Genomic DNA, 22,174 nt, shown 5'->3' on the forward strand with positions numbered 1-22,174 from the left:
GATGCGCAACTGATATTTTTCCCTTCTTATACTTAGGCATGCCTCTGGGAGCTAAGTCTAAGTCTAAAGAAATTTGGGTGCCTATTCTGGAGAAGTTTGATGCACGTCTTTCTACCTGGAAACACATATCTCTATCCAAAGGAGGTAGGTTAGCTCTCTTAAAATGTATTCTAACTTCTCTTCCAATGTACTACTTCTCCCTGTTCAAGGCTCCAATTTCTGTGATCAAAATTTTAGAAAAGAAAATGAGGAATTTTCTTTGGGGAAATAATAGTTGTTCTCACTTGATAAAATGGGAAATGATTTATGCTGATAAAGATAGAGGAGGGTTAGGAGTTCTTAACTTGAAGCTTATAAATATGGCTCTTTTAGCGAAGTGGAGTTGGAGGTTTGGTGTAGAGAAAACCAGTTTATGGTATAAGCTCATCGTAGAGAAATATGGTTGCGACTACTCAAATTGGGTTCCAGGTCCAGTTTTTTCTTCTCATGGAGTCTCCTGCTGGAAAACGATCTCTGAAACAAGAGATATGATTACTAATAACTCCTCTTTGTGCGTTCATTCTGGTACTAGAGTGTCCTTCTGGTATGATAAGTGGATAGGTACTTCTTCCCTGGCAATTTGTTTTAACCATCTTTGCAAGTTGGATAGACATCAATTCGGTAGTCTGTCTGATCACATTACTCCTGACGGTGCATGGAGATTTGATTTCAAGAGAATTCTTAATAACTTGGAAGTGACTCAGTTAGAAGGGTTACTCAACGTTATTGGTAGTGATCCTCCTGTTATAGACACTCTTCCCGATACTAGGCGTTGGCAGCTTCACAACTCAGGCGGTTTTTCAGTTAAATCTCTTTATCATACTCTCACTATTGTTGCTGATGTTGATAATTTTCCACATCATTTCGTAAATAAGAATGGAGTTCCACCAAAAGTCTCTTTCCTCTTATAGTGTGCTGTTCATGGTAAATTAAACTCCTTAGATATGTTAAATCGAAAAGGGATGGAAGTTTATAGCTCTTGCATTCTTTGTGGTAATTGTAATGAGTCTCAGGAACATCTCTTACTACACTGTAAAGTGGCATATAAAACTTGGATGGCTGTTATGCCTAAAACGCATTGGGCGTGGGTGTTCCCAGAGACTATGTATTCGCTGGCTCATTCTTGGTCTCATAGTTCTCTATCAAGTAACGGTAAGGTAGTCTGGGATCTTATTCCCTCTGCAATAGTCTGGATCCTGTGAATAGAAAGAAATTGTCGCATCTTTGAGGACAAGTATAGTTTCAAGACTGATTCTGAAATTGCAGTGGATGTCAAGGCTTTTGTGCTGTCCTGGGCTAGTGCTGCTGGAAACAGGGTTCATCTAAATTTTTCAAACTCTGTTTATAACTGGGAGACAGTGTTCGACTGAGTCTCTAGTTCTTCTTGTTTGTTTTGCTTCCTTTCTTTGTTTTGTCTACCTTTTGTAGACTTTTGTATATTCTCCTATTTTTAATAAATCTTTCACTTCTCATCAAAAAAAAGGTTACCAGTGAAATCATTATTTGTACGTAAATCTGTTTGCAAGAATTGGTATACCCTAATCAGCAACAACTATAATGTCAATTTGCATGAATCTTGGAGTACTTCATGTGAAATTTTCCGATTTGGATGAGCCATCAGGTATTTTAATTTAGTCTAAACAGCTAAAAAGGACGTTAAGCATTAGTCTTACTCCATAGGTTATGAATCTTATGATTCAGTGTGCAAGGAACAGATTAACTCAGGAAAAACCCAAGCCCAACCACCACCAGGAGATAAGGAAGACCAAAATTTAGAAGCAATTTTATGGTGTACGTATAGAGAGATGGTCTTGAGTTTTTATTTTACTACCACATAGAGCACACGAGTTTCTATTTTATAGTGTAAAGAACGAGAAATACTATAATGGTAGAGAAGAAAGTATGCACTTGAGAATAGCTAACTTACCACCTTTAGTTAAACTACCTTGTCTTCACATAGAGGATCTGGCATCAAACTTTTCAATGACATGATTCAATATATGCTTGGAAGAGGGTTTAGCACCTAATGGCATCCCTAAAAACATAAAAGATAAGTTCTCAGTAGTGCTACCAAGCTAATTTGCCCAATCACCTAATTCAGGTTCAAGAACATTGCCAATAGCAATTATTGCATCTCTCCAAGTGAACTTTATACTATAATCTTTGATTTGTCATACACATATTTTGAAATCCGAATAACTAAGGTTCTTTGATTTGTCATACACATATTTTGAAATCCGGAAAACTAAGGTAGTGTAATTCAGAATAAGAATCAAAGAGACGTATGGAACTTTAGCAGTGACTATGAGATTGTACCTCTTTTTAATTTCTTCTCGGAATCCTTCTCATATTCGGCTTGTTACGAGATACTATAGTATCTTGTCACATCTTCTTCTTAACTGCATATATATTGAATGTTGTCATAATATTGTATGTATCTCTTGTACGTATCTTTTATATATTTTGTTTCCATTCTTCTCGTTGTAATCCTTGTATATGTACTACGGCCTTGTCCATCTAATCAATACAATGCAATAGAGATCTTTCTCTCAATCTGTTTAGTTTTCTCTGATGCTCATGTTCAATCATGGCATCAGAGCTAGGTAAGATCTGAAAGGACACCTTCTGCTGCAAACAATCTTCTTAAGCCAGTCAGGAATCATTTACTCTTGTGCATCAGCATCTTTTTACCTTCAGTTATAAACCCTAATCCAGTTACTTTTCTTTCATCCTCCTGACAATCATGTCACGCGAATATTTTCAACCTATTACTGCAAAACTAGATAGTACTAACTACACGCACCGGTCTTTTCTTATGAAAATCTTTCTCAAAGGCAAAAGCATGTGGAAATACATATATGGAACATAAACAAAACCCAAAGAATCTGCTTCTATCATCAAAGACAAGGGAACAGACACATCAACAAGTGATATTGAAACCTGGGAGATAAATAATCACAAGATTCTGACTTGGATTGGAAACACAGTGATTACATCAATCAGTATGCAACTTACCATCTTTGAAGTTGCAAAGGATGCGTGGTACTTTCTTGCAAAAAGGTACACACAAATTAACTTTGCTCAAAGATACAAACTTGAAAAAGATATCCGTTCTATGAAGCAACCACTAGATCAATCGATTTCTGATTTTCATTCTGAGATGTATGTGATTTGGAATCAACTTGCACTTATGGAGACAAAATGGACAACTGACTTGGCAATATGGGAGAAATATAGAGAATAGACCAGACTGGTTCAACTCTTGATAGCTCTACGAGAAGAGTTTGAATCAGTCAGAGGTGCTATTTTTCCTTGTTCACCTCTTTCATCTGCAGAGACTGCTTCATATGAGATGATTACTGAAGAAACACACAAACGGATCAAGCCAGAGATCTCAGGAGTGTTTGTTATGCCAGCATCTCGTCCAAACTTCAACAATCCGAAGAATAACCTCTTAACACAGCGTGATTCTTCACAACCTACTTGTCACAATTGCAAGAAAACTGGTCACATAGCAAGGAATTGTACCCTGCCACATGCTGCAATACCGCAAGACACTCCTACCACCCAGTGCAACTACTGCAAAGAACTTGGACACTCTACTAGAAACTGCACATCTCCAACCTCCAGGAATATGCGGAGATTAAATGCTAATGGTACAACTAGGTTCAATGGATCAAGTAAATTATATGTTGCACCAGTTCCATATGCTGAATCATTTCCATCTGCATCAACAGTTCCAGTTGATACATCATCACCTAGTCTTGCTGACATACGGGAGATGATCAAACAAGCTCTTTCAGTCAGTAACATTTAATAAAGAAGCATAATGCATACATCATCACCTAGTCTTTACATCATCACCTAGTCTTGCTGACATACAGGAGATGATCAAATAAGTCATATCATTTTTCACTTTTAAGCACAATATAATTTTTCAAACATATAGTTACTACTTCTTATTTGATATGTACTCCTCCTTAGCCTTTACATGTCAATTTTTTTAGATAGGATGATGAGTACAAATATTAATTAACTCCCCCTTAAGATAATATTTCGAAAAGCCATATGTCACTTATTTTTTCTTGACGAGAATTGGGTTCCACATGATTACGACATTAGAAGAACAATTGACACTAAGAATTTTATCATATCGTCAGTGATGATTCCTCTAAGTTTCAAAAATTAGTTTCTCACCTTAAAGAGATTAAAGGGACTTTTCTCTCCTAAATTCCACAAACACACTCCCCTCAAAGATATATTAATTAAGCGCTAATTCAATTAAGAACTCAACTCCATTTGATGTCATTCTCAAAATAGAACGACAAATGTGATCTTTTTACTAGGAAAATGATTTTCTCGGATTTTAACAAATCTCACAAGAATATATAAGCTTGCAACGGCCCACGCACAAGAAGTAAGGAAGCGTAACTGAAGAGCATGCATTATGCTTCGAAATAAGGAAGCAGAAATAAGCTTGCAATGGTCCACGCACAAGTCCAAGGCATGCATTATGCTTGGACGGTACTCACAAGCCAGTGATGCACTTAAGGCAACATGCTTGAGAAGCATGCTTGCAAAGGAAAATGGACATGCATTTTCCTGGTGCAACCCTCGAGTACGATGGTCTCCTCATAAAAAACAAGCCTTAAATCTCAATTAAAATAGCCGATTCATTCAATTCTTGATGGATTAATAATTATTTACTAAAAACTCGCTAATAGCATAAAGTTTATTGAAAATAAATCAGATAAACACAAAACCCGTATTTTTCTAGTTCCTCTTAATTGCTTCGATATGCATCACATAGTACTTTTGATCTAAATGGATGATGACCAAGTTCAGCAATCTTTGTTCAGTTGCAAGAAAAAGATCTTGATTTCAAATAATTGATACTCGATGTTATGGTCTTTTCTAATTTTGGTAACTTTTGTTGTATATACTTTTTTTCTATTAATCGTAACATCAAACTAATAGTGATAATTTTCTGCAGGAATTGCTCAACTACCACGATGGTAGCAATGTCATAACCTCTGGGAATAACCACTATTTTAGTGGTGATACATGGAGCATGCTTATGGTGGTTAAAACAACAACATACAATAGATAAAAATCTGACTCACGAAACCTAGTCAATTTCATCACCAGAGTGATCAAGACACAATGGTGTTTGTGGCATATGATCAAAATGATAAACTTACTGCAATCTATTCTCCATCATACAATGTACTACATCTATATAGATGCCAACTATGCGGCGGATGCACTAGCAAATCGGGCAGTAGACAGAAGTCACCGGGAATTCTTTGAAACCACCTTTAGGAAATATATATAAATACGTGTTTTTTAATAAAATATGTAATTGACAACTCCATGGGTGTTAGGGAAACATACTCACACATTATCTCTTTTTAGTTTAAATTAATATAATATTCTTCAGATAATAGTGGGACTTTGTTAACCTATGATCTTCTGCCAATATTGGACTTACTGGGACTGGAATGGAGGATATTTAAATTTCTTTAAAAATAATTGCTTAATGCAGTGAATTCTAATTTTCTTATATAAAAGTATACGGTCTAGTTACATAACAAACGGATTTAACAGCTAGAAAGCATGACTATCAACAAAAATAATGGTAAACACTATGTCACAACACTACTTACACGATAAAATAATAACAAAAGCAAAAAATTAAAATTTTTGGGCCTCAACAAATTGAGGCTCCAGGCAAACAACCTAGCTGGCCTAATCCATAAGACGGTTCTGTAAAAGGAAAAATACGGTTTAGTCTAAAAACGCGTCAAAAAGTATAGTTTAGTCCAGTCCAAAAGTTATTTAAAATATGGAAAATACACAAATATCCTTCCTAATTTATAATTTAGTCTAAATATTTACGGTTTAGTCCAAAGTGACTCATGATGATGTCAGCAACTTTAAATAATACAAAAATAATTAAAAACCTATTTATCTTTTGAACCGCTCATCCAAAATTCACAAACTTTATATATTCGGAAATCTCTTTCCGAGATCTACAAAAAGAGTACCCATATGACTATATAATTTTCAACTACTACCTCCGCACGAGTTAAAATAATGACTATTGTATCAACTACTACCTCCGCACGACCTCTAATAGTAATAAACGAAGATTCAATGAGACAAAAATATCCTTGTTCGGGGTGATAAGATCTGATTGGTAACAATCTGCTTCAGTAATTATCTTTCATATGTTCTCCATCGCGAGTTGGTTACCAAATTTCAATTTTTTCAGAGCTGCAGGAAGTTGATTGTTGAAAACATTGTAGATTTTACCAACACCTGGGCGTCTGTAGACAAATATGAATATTAAACAAAAAAGTAGGCACCACTTTGTACAAATAACAAAAAACTGCAGTTACATATACATATTGTCAAGATGTTCTTTGTAAACATCGAAAAGATACATATAAAAAATAAGATTCAAGTTATGTCATCCCATAAGTCAACCCCAATGTATGAGATTAATTGAAGTCCAATTTTCGACCGTAGTCATAAAAGTCAGGTCAAGGGCTTCATAATTCAAAAACTATGGTCATCTTTAAAAAGAATCAACAAGCGCACAACTATGTACACATTAACAGTAAACATATGTAGAACTATCTACACATGTTGGATAAAGAGTGAACACTTTTGCAGCCAAGAATGACAACTGACGAGAGATGAGAACATATAAATCTATAAGTATGCCAAAGGTTTTGAAACATTTTGTTATCAGGCAAGCTCAAGCATACACGGAGATGAAATGAAAAAGTTGTCATTAAAATGAAGCTATTATGTATCATGCTCCGACAGAAAGCTTACGAAGAATCAAGACATTGTTTTACTACTTTGTACACACCTACAAAAAATATGCATGAAATTGATCATTCATACTCATACTCAGACCTACTTTTTCATGAGAATTATATTGGTGCACCAATATATTGACCCCTTTAAAACCACACACAAATATACTTTTTCATGGAAAACACACTGGCGCACCAATGTGTACACCCTGCAAAACATGCATATAACCGATGATTTATACTCACACTCGGACATACTTCTTCATGGGAATTATATAGGTGCACCAATTTGTACAACCCTTTGAAACATGCAGAAAAAAAATCATTCATAACCACACACAAACCTATTTCGTCATGGGAATTACACAGGTGCACCAATATGTACACCGCTTCAAAACATGTATAAAGTCGATCACTCACAACCACACACAAGCGTATTTTTCATATGAATTACTTTCCACAGGTGCACCAATATGTACACTTCTGTAAAACATGGGAAACCTACTTTTTAATAGGATTTACATAGGTGTATCAATATGTACACCCCTGCAAAACATGCACAAAACCGATCATTCATATTAACAATCAACAGGTGCAAAACTATGTACACATTGACAATTTACATGTGTATAATCATGTACACATTAAGAATCAATATATGTACAACTATGTGCACATTAGCAAAAAAAAAAACATGAAAGTTATAAAAATTATCTTTAGAACGGGAGGCAACTCTGACTAGTAAAGCTTTCACTTAGACCCTTACATAATACATGCCAGATGTGTTAACTAGACCCTTAAATTCTTATAAGTTACTAAATTTAATACATAGGAAACCCATGTGCTCGGAGCAAAAGGACAAACAAGCATAGCTACATCAATAATGTCAATGACCACGAAGGCTAATCACTCAATAAAATATATTTTATTATAAGAAGGTTGTACTAGTCAAATTCAACCAAGAAATCCTTAAGCACACAATCATGTTATCAGTTAGGACCAATATTAAGGTAGGCATCATCAAGACAACAAAGTATACAACTAGACCAAATATCTTGCACCGTGTTGCAGCATCTTGGGCTGCAAGCATAGCAACATAAGTTGGGGACTCATCTCTATCGTATTTGACCTTCACTAAAACTGCAATTAAGATAAAGACAAAGGTTGAGAACTTGAGATACTAACAGATCATGTGTTTGTTCAAGTCTAAGCAATCAAGTTACAGTTTCCTTTAAGTTTTACACTGCAAACAACAATAAAATATATTTTTCTTAAGGTTTCACTATTGTAACCAAAGAATTAGCCCGATTTGGATAAACTCAACCTTGAAGGATGAAAATTATCCATTGTAACAAAAGAGTTAGCACAAACACATTTGTTTGGGACATTTCTAGACAATCAATCACAGGTGTACAATTATGTGAAGGTGTACAATTATGTGAACATTAACGATCAACGGGTGTACAATTATGTGCATATTAACCATCAAGATGTGTAAAACTATGTTTACATTAACGATCAACAGATGTACAACTATGTGCACATTAACGATGAACAGGTGCATAATTATGTACACGTCAACTAATAGGTGTACAACCATGTGCACATTAACGATCAATACATGTGCAGTCATGTGCACATTAAGAATCAATATGTGTACAACTATGTACACATTACCAATTCAATATCAAAAGAGTTGAAAGTCGGATTCTACTCAAAGCTATAATATCTAATAATCCCATTTGTTTTTCATAGAATAAGAGGAATGCGAGATCAAAACAAACTAATAAGAGGCACGAAATAAATTTTTTTGAAGCCTGGCATGAGCATAAGATCTGAAAGGTACTCCTAAGATCTACTTAATCAACCTTTTAAAGAAAGATAACAAAATAAGTAACCTAATGTACTTACTACGATCATACACCAACCTTTTAAAGAAAGAGAACAAGATAAGAAACCTAATGTACTTACTACGATCATACAGTTGAGCATAAAAAACAAATCAGAGTTATCTACTTTTGATGTTTTTGATTTACTTTGGAGTTCATATATTGCAGCTTCAGCTTCTTTTAGAACCTGAGATAAGACCAGTAAGAAGTTGCTCGTAGCTAAAAATAGACATATAACACAATAGATAGGAAGCTATTTAAATGATGTTGGCCACTTCAGACTCTTCCAAATTATTTTCATTTCAGTGAGTAATGCCTCACCATCACACCAGCATAATGATGGGATGTATAGACGGTGATTATAGTAACATGATTAAACAAAATTCAGGAGTTTAATGGCATCAAAATACAACACATCAAAACTGCAGCATCTCAACTCAAAGCATTTTACCTCTATTGGAAATGCTCACCATTCAATAGCTTCTTTAGTGCTTCTTGATGATTTCTCTGAAACGCCAAGTGAAGATAAAACTTTTAGTAAATAGAAAATACCGAATTGTCCAGTAGGACTTAAAAATCACCAAACGTTCGGAACATCGCAAACCTTAAGTGATGGATACTCATCTATCTCATCCACAGAATCAACTTGTATAGAAAGAGTTGATAAGATTTCAATATCAAAAGGCCACCATTCCAAAAGTTAAATAAGCTTAACATTCAATAGGTGTACAACTATGTGCTCACTAAGAATCAACATGTGTACAATCATGTACACATTAAGATTTCAATAAAAAAAGACCACTGGTGAAATATGCACTAGCGAAAACTTAATTAACCCGGTTTCAATAACAAACCTTGTCGACACACTCCACCATCTAGACAAATATTTGAATGATCCAAGAGTTAAAACAGCTGCAAATAAAATAACAAACATGATTTTAAAATGAAGCAAAGTCGATATAAACCAAAACAAATATATGTACACACATTCGCACGCATCATACCATATGCAACAAGTCATCTGTAAGATCCATCCTAGAAAGAATTTCATCCGTTATTATCTCTCGTCGCCATCATTTTCACCACTTACAGAATCAATAAAACTCCGAGTACCCACATTTTCCGGAATCACATTATATAAAAACGAAGTAAAACTATTAACATGAGTATGTTTGAGTGAACTACATATCATAATGAAGCAAAAAAGTTAAAAAAATGAAATTGATATAAAATGTAATGAAGTAAAAAAGTTAAAATGAAACAACTTTGTGCACATCATAGCCTATTGAACGTTAGTAAAGGACAAATTACTCATGAAGGCATGAGGCAACTGCAATCATGGGATTTGCAGCAACAATGAATCTATATAGCAATATCCTTAAAATAAAAATGGTATAAATCATTAAAAAAAATGAAAATGATTGTCATCATTATGGAAGATGCCATTTAAATGTAAGTGTTCCATTCCTTGAGAGATATTTATAGTGATGCTTATAATTTTGGAGTGAACCTCCTCTTATAATTAATCTATGTGACTATCATCATTTCTGGTTAATAAATGAACTGCATCAAGACAGTAGTTTCTTAATTGAAAGGCTATTTCTATTTTCAATGTCATAAAGAAATGTTGGGCTCAAATATGTCATTAAACTGCTGGATTTATATCACTTTATATCACAGTAGTTGGAAAATAAGCAATTAGGATGATTGTGCCCAAAACATAACAAAAAAAGAAGAATAATAAAACAAAAAAAGTAAAGCCAAAGATAAATTCCGAGCCTGTAGGGCTCCGCATCAACATTTGTGGCATCGCCTCCTATCCCATCATAGAGGAGGTTCAAATATACTAGTTGCTTGTGTAAGGAACATTTGCTATCCAGAACAAGAGTATTGGATCCATTCTTCTAAAATTGAAGTGGAGCTTCAATAGAATACTTTTGTTATGAAAATACAACTGATACTAACTAGATGAATACAAAGGAAAAACTAGTGCAAGATTTTTCCACTAACATGATGACAATATTTTATTTTCCTATCATATTTGTTTGGCTATTCACTATAGTCAGTTAGGACTAGCTACCACATGTAATCATAATATGGATACATAGATCACTCAGAAAGCAAGTGGGACAAACTCAATTGTTTGTTGCTTAGTAATAGTAAAATTATGTTGTTTGTAGATGTTGGACCGAATTATGTGATTCAGTATATAGTCGGTAATACCATTTTTGGTTCTTCTACATCTACTATAATTGCATCGAAAATTCAGTAAAATTCCATATAAAAAAATCTGAAATTAATTTCTTTATACAACCTTTGAATCCTCCGGAATCAAAAGGAACGTTGACTAATTGAGTTTAAACCGTAAATCAAAGTTAGATCTTAAGTAGAGTTCCTAAAATGATAACTTGAGATGAATTTTGAGAGAATTAAACCTAACAAAATATGAACTGAGCTAAGAAAAATACTTAGATGTAGATGAAAGCATTAGCATAAACTTTGGTCAAGCTGTTGATTTCAATCGAAGAAACTAATTCCATTTTCATCAGATCGGATTCTTTCATCGCCAAGAAAGTTTTAATTTCAAAACACTTGCAATCTCAGATTCAATCTCTCTGATAGCCTGCAAATTATCATCAATTTCTTCATTCGCCATTAGAAAAACAACTATATATACATGTATGAGCCTTAATTTAGATTGGAGAAGGAAATCATAGAGAATAATCACTACTGAATCGTCCATGTCTTCACAGTCTCTCGAAATCCCCTCTCTTTTCGAAAATCCAATATCAGAAAGACTGAAAGTGAAATAATCTATTTTTGGGTATGAAATCACTTGAAGGACATTTCAGGTATTATGAAAAATCGCCTTTTCTGGATCAGGAAGGAAAAGGATTAACCCGTACAAAAAACGATTAAAACGTTCATATTTTCAGAAAAATGGACGAGAACGTACTAGGCTTAAGCTGACAGGACTAAAATGTCGAAAGCCCACTAACTTTGGGACTAAACGTCAATTTCTACCTCTGTATATGCACTCACCCTCTGACGAACATTGAAGCATCCAGCTCACACACAAATCAACTACTCGTTGCTTAGGATATTGCATATACCTTGTATAGACTAAATAGCCAATAAGTATAATATTCTCAATTAATATTGATTGATTTATTTTAGTAAACATATATATATATAGAATCCTGTACAATACTATAAATGTAAAGGTTCATATACCAAAAACATTCAATCAAGATCAATATATTCAGTACAATTCATTCTTCACTGTCATTTTAAATACAACAATTACACCGTAAAATTTGAAAACATGGCGCCGATGATTCTTCGTTCATTTTTATTGTTTTCATTTGTATGTTTTTATAGCGGTCTCGATGATGTTGTAAAAGGTTTGGAATGTCAATCGAATCCCAATAATCCAGCCAGAGTTTGGTATACACTCAATGTGAGACCTCCGGTGAGGCACGAGAGCAATAGCAATTTGACAATCAAAAGGGAAAGTGGGAAATTAGTTTATACAAGTATTCAAGCGGCGATCGATTCCATTCCAGATGGAAATGATAAATGGATTCAAATTTTTGTTCAAATTGGCAGCTATTGGTAACCATTTTCTTTTCTTGCGTTTTCATGTTTTTTATGCCAATACCTTTGTGAAGCAACTTGATTGACGGGTACGTGTTTATCGATATTCTTGTTTGTTATAATCAGGGAGAAAATCAACCTTAATAAATCCTGCATTCTGCTCGAAGGTAGGTATGCGCAAAAGACTTTAATCGAATTTAACGCACACCAAAATACATTGGAGAGCGCAACTTTTACTTCCGTTGCTGAAAATTTCGTCGCTAAACATATAACATTTGTGGTATGTTTACCGATTACATCCCTAATATATATTTTCAAGAATTGATCAGGTTAAAAATAGTGCTGAAATATATTGGTGTGTGTATGTACATATATAAAACAGAATACACACAATTACAACCTATTCGGGCGAGGTTTACGCAATCAGAATGCGAATGCAAATCATGTCACGCAGGCAGTAGCAGCAATGATACACGGAGATAAATCTGCATTTTACTCTTGCGGTTTCTTTGGAGTTCAAGATACACTATGGGATAGCCAAGGTCGACATTATTTCAAAAACTGTTATATTGATGGTGCGGTCGACTTCATCATGGGCAATGGACAATCTATTTACGATGTAAGCACGAGAGACACCATTATATGATTTCACAAAAGTTTCATTCTTTTTTAAACATAATTTTTGACTCCGGTTTTTGTATTATTACTCTTAGGAATGCATAATAAGAGTGCTCGGAAATTCTATATCAGCGTCTGGGGGAGTTGGTTACATAACAGCACAGAGTAGAAGCAGCGACGAGGATCCCAGTGGATTTGTGTTTAAAGGTGGAGTTGTGGAAGGAAATGGCAAAGCATGGCTTGGGAGAGCTTGGGGGAGTCATTCACGGGTCATATTCAATGGTACATACTTCAACGACATTATTGTCCCTGAAGGATGGTCGCCTTGGGAATTCGAAAATGATCCAGTGTAAGTTTCATATACCATTGTTGTCTCGTTGAAATTCTTCTTGATGCTTGTTACATATGTACATTAATCTGACATATATATAATCTTGGTGCTAATATTTCGAAACAGAAAACATTTTACATACACAGATCAGAATTCTGAGGGACCAGGGAATGACACATCCCGTCGACATTTTAATACGTCGCTCACTGATCAGCAAATGCAACAGTTCACTGATCTCTCGTACATTGATGCTGAGGGATGGATCTCGAACCATCCCTAGCTACTAGCTAGATATATTTTTGGATGTAACTGCGTTTGTGCAAAAGTTTGGTAGACACTTAGGTCTTGATGTAATTGGTATTCCATTCTGAATAATTTGGCTCTCCTTAATTGTTGTGAGCTTAAAGAAAGAAAGACGAATAAGAGTTTAAGAGAAATACAAGTACATATGCATATGATACTCATGTAAAACTAAAAATAATATTTTAAAAAAACAAACAAAAAACAAACAGTAATCCCTGATTATATGCCATTAACAACTTTGTTGAGCTGCGGTTCTCATTCTTGTTGTGGATGACCACACACTGGCACGTTAAGGGACAATACTAACATGTAACCATCTTAAAGATAATTTAAGTGTTATAAATGAGCACACGAATCTGAACTTTTCTTTTCAACGGTTCCTTCAATTTTCCACCAACATCTCAATATTTCTGCGGTCTTTTGAATATTTTCTTTTCTAGTCCGAACCAGATTTAGAAAATGATAAACTATTTCCTATGGTATCACAGGTATGAAATTGATATTTATGCAAAATGTTTTGTGGTCTAAAAGAATGAGCATAAATGTGTGTATCATGCTTTTGGGTTTAAAATTCTAACACGGTTTTGCATGATCAGTTTCATGAACATTGTTTTTGTTTCACATGAGTCATTCTTAGGTACATTTTGCTTCTTATTAGTGTACCTGTGTCAATCCCGAAAAAAAAAACAGGGATTGAACAAAAACCAGCTTGGCAGCCTGAGCTATTCCAGCTTTGTTGCCGCATTTCTTCTGCAAACATAATGATAAAGACATCTTAGGTCAATTGAAGTAGAATTATAGAAGAAAACCAAGAACACAAACAACAGCAGCAGCTCTTTCTTTCAACTATGGTGGTCTTTAAACAACAACAAAATCATGGAAGATGGTTCAATAACATCATCATCACCAACAACTATTCATATTTGCATTGCGACTTTTCCTCTCAAAAATCATTTACGCCCATTTCATCTAAGGAAATGGATATGGGCCGGCTTGCTATGATTGTAAGTCAGTTGTACTCCTTCTGGGTTTCTTGATTTTAAATGTTTTCTTTCTTTCTGGTAACAACTGGTTAAAAAGATCCGCCTAAGGTTGTTATGTTTGTTTGTCCGTTCTAGGCCATAATCTCATGATTTTCCCTTATGTGTAGTAATACCAACATTTGTAATCATATAAGAAAACCAAAAAGTGTAAGTCTAACCTGTGATTTTTTTATTTTCAATCAAAAAAACAAATCAATACATGGAATGGAAATGATTCTTCTGTGATAAGCTTGTAAACAGTAAACACTTTGTTATAAGGCGAAACGGTCGAAGCTTACGTGAAATTGGGGCATGCATTCTGCCGGTGCTCTCCCCTTGTCACCACCAAACTCTCATGGAGGACCTCCAAATCTGGGTCAGTCACATGCAAGACGAAGTAGGCTGATTAACATTCAACCCAAAAGATATTTCCGTCAGTCGAACAAAACCAAAACACATCAACATAGATTATATGAACCCTTAAACCCAATAAGTCTGAATTACCAAGGCAATCACCCTGCACAAGGGTTGTTCAACTATTAGCATATCTCTTCAATAAGGAAGGAATTTTATTAGAGGGATGATTCAAGTAAGCACGAACAATTCAAGAACATTGTTAGTAAGCTTCCAGTGACAATGCATCCAAGCAAATGTTTCTTGGACATATTTGTTTGAATTTAAAGTTTTGCATGAGCTGGATGATCCTACACTTAGTATTGTTAAGGTTATGAAAAGGTCAGAAACCTACAACCATATCACCAAGGCTGCGATCATTGATATTTGCTTAAGACTTGTACGGATTACACTTTTCATTCCTATTACATGTAACAATAATTGAAAAGAGTTCCCTAAAAAACTAAACATGATAACCACAAAATTCAAAACTGGAACACTTCACCTCATTTTTGCAACTCTCTTAAGTTTTCATTGTTAAATAGCACAGTTGCAGACTCACAAAAGATACGTCACAAAGACTAATGCATATATAGTCACGTTGTTCTTCCCACGTAAGTACCAGAGTTGAGCGAATCTAGGCTTTCAACATAATTCTCTGCATTTATGAAGTGCTTCGAACTTTGAATTATCACTCTACAGTTATCCCACACATATGACTTAGCCGAATTGGATGGAAATGCGAACAAAATGGGGAATTTTCCTAACTTGTCGAAAGTGGAGCACTTCTCCAAAGTTTTCTTCGATTTTGCGGCATTTTTCAAATTTTTCCATAGAGTAACTAACAGGGTGCACACAATTTTTACTGTAAATACATTTTGTGTTCTTACTAGAACAGTATAAATTACTGAAGACAGTCACACAGACTCTCATCAACACACCACAAAACAAATTCGCCTTCACATTTTCTCAAGTAGTCAATGGTATCATACGATTATCAATCGAAGTAAATATTTACACCTATTACCTATATACACCTGTGCACTTGAATCACAATTTACTGTGTTTGTTTAGCATATCAGTTATAAACTATGTCGCTCTTGTATAGGCAGTCTTTGCTTTGAGACATTGGAGTAAACCAGATGCTATACAATACTGTATAAAACTTGATCAGCTGTGGCTGAAAAGTATCTGATAACTAAATTTTCTGATTCGGAACTGTAGTTCTTCAGCAGTAGCACTGCTTCCTCTCGTCTGTCGGGCCAAAACAACTGAATCAAGTAAGGGAAATGTTGTATAAAAACAAAAAAAATGAGAAACAACTGATTCTAAGAAAAAACCTTTGTGTGAAAACAGAAAGTATTCCCCAGTGTGGGTTAGTAGTTCAGCTTAGTTCTTTGTTTTTTCTTTCTCACTAGATTTGTTTTCTAAACCTCAATTGTCACTTCTAAACCAAAGTACTTGCGTAAGTTTATTTCATCAATTTAATTTCTAAGCAAATCAATCGAAAATGAGTTATAGTGGCGTAGGATTTACGCTTTATACGTACGGCACCCTTAATTAGAGATGTTAATCCAAAAACCGATGTGTATTTTAAGGAACATTAACCATGATGACCTTTTTTACTAGGTAAGCTATCGGCTGCAGTAATGCATGAGGTGTAAACGACAATTCAGGCCGATATTCCTTTTCGGTGGTACCGAAGTTTGATGGTCTTTTTTTTTTTTTTTTTTTTTTGACGCATGTATTTTACTAAGTTAAGCTGAGATTATACGTGGGAATGTTATGCCCATAGAGTCTGCTCTTACAATAGAATTTATAGGTGGGGAAATTATATTTTCCCACATTATCGTTGCAAGCTTTCCTATAGAGCAATCATCTGCCGCTCGATTTTCCAGACCGTCTGCTGCTTGATTTCATTCTCTGTAGACGTGCCTAATAGAGTATTGCTGAATTTGGGTAAACCAATACTTGATTTATGCAATCTGGATAGAAATATACTATGGAGCGTCGGCGTCCAACGTTAGAAATCTCGTTAAGTTTTCCGAGTATGTTTCCAATTAAACTTTTGGCCATCCCCATTCCGTTGCCGTTCTAGAAGCGATGTGTATATCTCAAGTTTTTGCTACAAGTGCAATGGTGATACCCAATGGTTGTGCAATTGCTAAGATTGTACCTGCCTCTTCGTTTCGGGATATAATACCTGCTCCCGCTTTTCCAGGATATCCTCTTGCTGCTCCGTTCGTGTTAATTCTGATCCAATCTAAGTGGGGTTTGAGCCATCCCACGAAGATGGTTGTTGTCGCTAGAGTTTTTTGTGCTGAGTTTAGATAAGGTTGCATCCCAGGAAGTACTGGCGGTAGGTGATTTTGATCCCAGGTTTATTCCTGCTGGAGTTTAATGGTCATCTGCGTTATGTTTGTCGGATTTGGCAGTTGTTGACGGTAGAATGCGTCGTTCCTAGCTATCCATAGGGACCAAAGAAGGAAGCAAAAAGCTGTGGTGACTGGGACATGAGCTTTTATTTTTAGGAGGATAGAGACTGCCGTCTGATGAGGCAGTGAGGTAGGTATGCTATGAGTAGAGTTTTACTTGTTTGTGAGATGAGCTAGTAGGAGGTTCCAGGAATCAATGGTTGTTTGATAATGAACCAGAATGTGACTTGACGTTTCAGGTACTAAAACTGCATTGAGGACATAGGTTGGAGTTGGTGAGTTGGATGTCGTTGAGAATGTTGAGGGGTGGTAGACCCTCATTAATTGCTTTCCACAAGAAAAGAAAATCTGTACTTTTGGGGGACACGGGAGTGTCCAAAGGAAGGTAGTTGGTGGGAGAGGGTTTTGATGGGTTTTTGCAGAGTCGTTGATGAGGCAGTTATATCCTGATGTCGTCGTATATTTTCCGCTTTTGGTAAAAGGCTAAATGATCTTGTCTGGTTGGTTGTTCCGTGGGACGGGAATGTGGTAATTGCATAATTTATATGATTTTAGTGTACATTCCATACCTGTTTTAGCTATTATTCTTGCATGTATTCGTACTATTACTCGTGTTTTCTCTTATTTTTCTCTATTAGGTGAATCATCCAAAAACGTGCTACAAAGTGTTGAAAAGAGCTATAAGGACATAAGTATTCCAATTATACAAGTTCCCAATTCCAAGAGAAGTGGAAGAAGTGCGACGAAAAGGAGCAAAACGCTCAAAATCAAGAGACGGGCCAAAGACCAAGGTTCACTCATTCAATTTAAGTATTTCTCATCATCATCCTGAAGATAATTGAAAGATACAAATAGTGCAAAAGAATGAGGTCATTCCGAGTTCGGATGAAGAAGTTGTGGCCAAAACAAGCTTTTATTGAATAACCGAAGACAGTAAAATATGCGGACGGATACGCATACTTTAATTCCGAAAATTTCTGCTGGAATTTGAGGTAAGCGGACTGGTACGCATACTTAGCAAGTAGGAAAACGTGTATGAATACCTTGAAAGGCTTAAGGTCGCGTTTGGGATCGCTATTTCGTTATTTCAGGTCGGGCTATTGAACCGGACTAAATACTTGATGGCCAAGCAATGTAAACCTATAAAAATAGGTATTAGGCATTTCACATATCATTGAATCTCATATTATACTTTTGTTCTTCACTAATATTTTAGGGTTTACCCCTTTAAGAGGAAACCGGGTAATTGAGTAATCATGAGAAACTAAACCTTTGTTGATTAAGAATGAATTCAATGTTCTAAGCGTGAATTTTTATTAATAATACAAATCTATTGAGAGTTTTTATCATCATCGTTTTTCTTTACCATATCTAGGGTTTATGAGTGATTATTAGATTGATTTGCATTGCATGCTAGATTGATTTATTGATTGTTCTATCGCTAGTAGAAGTTATGAGATAAGTAATCGTCGATTAATTCTCTACACAAGTAGAAATCGCGAGACCTTACAGAGAGATTCTGTGGAGGAATCGTGTGTAAAAACAACACCAACAAGTAAACCTTGATCTAAGAATTTAACTACTGGGATCAACCTAAATTCACAAAGCTTAAGGCGTTTGATTGGATTACACCTTGACTGATCTACTACTTGGTGGTTCGTTGAATAGAATCTGGTATTCGAGAACTTCCGTATCCAGTGATAGAAGGAGTTTTGGGGATAACACTATCTAGGTGTTATTCTACGGTTGGTGATGAATGATTCTTACGAACGATAGATAAGTATTCTAATCCAGTTATCGCTTGGTAACGGCGAAGGATTCCTTAATCATATTTCTTTTCTTATTGTCTTTTCAATTATATCTTATAAACCAAAACCCCCTTTTGTTATTTACGTTATTTTACTGATCAAATAACCTATCAATTACACAACTCTCTGTGGGAACGATCTCTTACTACCGCTATATTTTCAGTTAATTAGTGGGAAATATATTTATTAATTTGTTGTGCCTACGACAGTCCATACAGAATGTCGACGATTCGTTGAACTATGTGTTGGGGAAGTAGATTCAGCCTATCATGATTCCAGTTCCTTGTTGACGGTTCGATGATGTCACCAACCGATTGAATGGGATATCATAAGACTGGGTTAATGTTGTTATTGAACTGTGGAATCCAGTTTGATTGGATAGGGATGGTCTCTTTATGAAATGATTTTAACTGGAGGAAATGTAAAAATATTTTGTGATTGAGAGGCTTAGGACGATTAGCAGATAACAAATAACTGGTTTATTTCCATGCGCCTGTGTGTAGCTCTAGTAGAAGTTTTCTAATGCAGTTAATTAACTGCAATTTACAACAATATAAAAACCGTATCGACAAACCTGCTACTATGACATAAAAAAATTTCATGTACCTGGATGTACAATGACAGGATAAACACTTGATTCTCACGAATCAAGCTTCTCTGCTCTTGTGAACAGCCTAAATCTCTGGTTCTTGCGAACACATCCTAGAAATCGAATAAACGATTATTTCATTAAAATTGGATTAGGTTTCTATTACAGCTTCCTGGCTTATATAGATAACTTTCCCACTCTAATATCTAACGACCATAATTTGTCAGGTGGTTATATCTCAACCGCCCACTACAACTTACTACTAACTAGCACTCTTAACAACTAAATACTAATATTACTAAAGACAGATACATATATGATAAGGGGCAATCTCTCACATATAGTAGGTACATAACATTCCCTTCTCCTTCGAAACGTCCTTGTCCTCAAGGATGAGTGGCGAGTCAACAACTTCGTCCACTATCTCCTTTTAGTTGTTGTTGAACCATATGCAAGATCCAAAACTCGTGTGATAGAATAAATGAGACACCCTTGGTAACTGATAACTCTTGTGTAAAGTCTTGAATAAGAAGTGTTGCTCCTTTGCCAGCTAAAGTAAAAATATAATTCTCCAAGTACTTTCCACGTCGTACTACTCCCTTGACATGTACAATGCTTGCTACCATTTGTGTAAGTTGCCGAAGCTCTCGTGCCACCAGTATCATTCCCAAATAACAATTTCCATACTAATAATATTGCCAGTTGCAAACTCAATCCTGACCTCAGATATAAGGAGAAAGGCTAGCTGCCCCTTCATTATTCTATCTCCCAGAAATTGACTACCAATACAATCCCTGACTATAAGTCACAGTGTAACCTGGAATAGTTCGAGAAACTCAACAGATCTTGGCATTGAGAAGATATAAATTTCAGTGACAAGAGAACTTGGTGTAGACCCATTAAAATTCCAACAATCCTCATGAATACCCATCAGTACAAAATAAAATTGAGCAACAGAATATCTTGCAATCTTCCACCTCAAGTACCCTACCCAGAGCAACACATTTAGAATCTGAGACACTACAAGCAAGACCTGAATTCCACTTATCTTTGCAAAGAACTCCAACCTGGTAGAAACCGTCCATCGTCGATACACCACCCACGATAATCCAGACCCGCACACCGGTTTCACAAGATAAAGAACAGGGAAATCCAGAAAGTTATCATTTGAATGCAAGACTCGAAGCCAGTGAGTAGACATAGTAGTAGCTGAAGTATAAGCTCTCATAAGCAGGCGAGTAAAAAAAATTCCACAAGCATCCGAAGGCAGCAACACATGAGAAGGAGAATCTCGAATTTGCACTTTGGAGACCCCATGATAGACTGTAACTACCGTATTGATTGAAAAAAAATCTAAGGTTACCTGTTAAACTCGTCACTAGAATCCTCAAAATATCAAATTTCTCTTTTGTGTTAAGAAGAAGCTTCTTAATCGAACATGGAGGCGATGTACACCAGTAGGTAACCTAGCTGTGAGCTGCAAACATAAGAAATCTGCACCTACATAAAAACTCCATAGAATAGTGTTATGCATTTTACCAAACCATACCCGTGTATTATCAGCCTCACACTTCTTTATGACTTGAGTTACCACTGAATTACAATATACAAAACCCCATTGAGACATTTTACTAGCCAGTTGATAAGCCTGCACAGTTTTAACCACTCTTTTCCACAGATCTTGGTTATCCAAATCATTTGTAACTTTTCGATACACACCTTACTGTCATAACAAGTATCACCATCACTAATAATTCCATGCACAGTTGAAGTCGCATACAACAATTCCAATCCATGCCCATGATTAAGAACCAATATGTAATTAAATTTTCCATTGTAATTATTCATAAAAGTGGATCTATTAAACATGTTTCCGCGATCAAATATGGAACAAGTATAAACAAAGTAAAGGTAGAAGCAAACACCACCAGTATAACACAAAATTGCGTCTCTATATCTTTCATTCTGTCAATTGTAACTGGAGATAACTCGGAAAAGCCATTAATTTCTGATATTGCAATATCTTCGAATTGTAAGTTCATACCAGTAACTGAATCAAAACCCAATTCATAAACACAAGCCAAATAACAAAAACTCGTAATGAGTTTGAAATCTATTCTTGGATCAAATATGATACGAGAATCATCGAAGAGAAGAGTAAAACGTGTCTTACCAATTAATTTACTGTTACTAATGACCAATTCCTTCGAGCATTCAGGTTCCCCAACCTCAGAACTCATAAGTTTTGTTGATTGAAAATTCAAAGCATCCGGCAAATCTTCCTCTTCGTCGAAGAAAAACGAAGGAATGAGAAATTCGAAAT

The 22,174-nt window shown here is 35.4% G+C and overlaps 1 protein-coding gene across 1 annotated transcript; it reads left to right on the forward strand.

The window, feature by feature from the left end:
• The first annotated feature begins 12,080 nt into the window (after positions 1–12,080).
• Positions 12,081–13,581, forward strand: LOC113271872 (probable pectinesterase 55). Its single transcript, XM_026521795.1, has 5 exons — positions 12,081–12,370; positions 12,479–12,632; positions 12,807–12,971; positions 13,066–13,319; positions 13,428–13,581. The coding sequence occupies exons 1-5, from the start codon at positions 12,081–12,083 to the stop codon at positions 13,579–13,581; spliced, it is 1,017 nt and encodes a 338-aa protein (XP_026377580.1).
• The last annotated feature ends 8,593 nt before the right edge of the window (positions 13,582–22,174 follow it).

Source organism: Papaver somniferum, chromosome 4 (assembly GCF_003573695.1).
Source record: "Papaver somniferum cultivar HN1 chromosome 4, ASM357369v1, whole genome shotgun sequence".
NCBI classification, from domain to species: domain Eukaryota; kingdom Viridiplantae; phylum Streptophyta; class Magnoliopsida; order Ranunculales; family Papaveraceae; genus Papaver; species Papaver somniferum.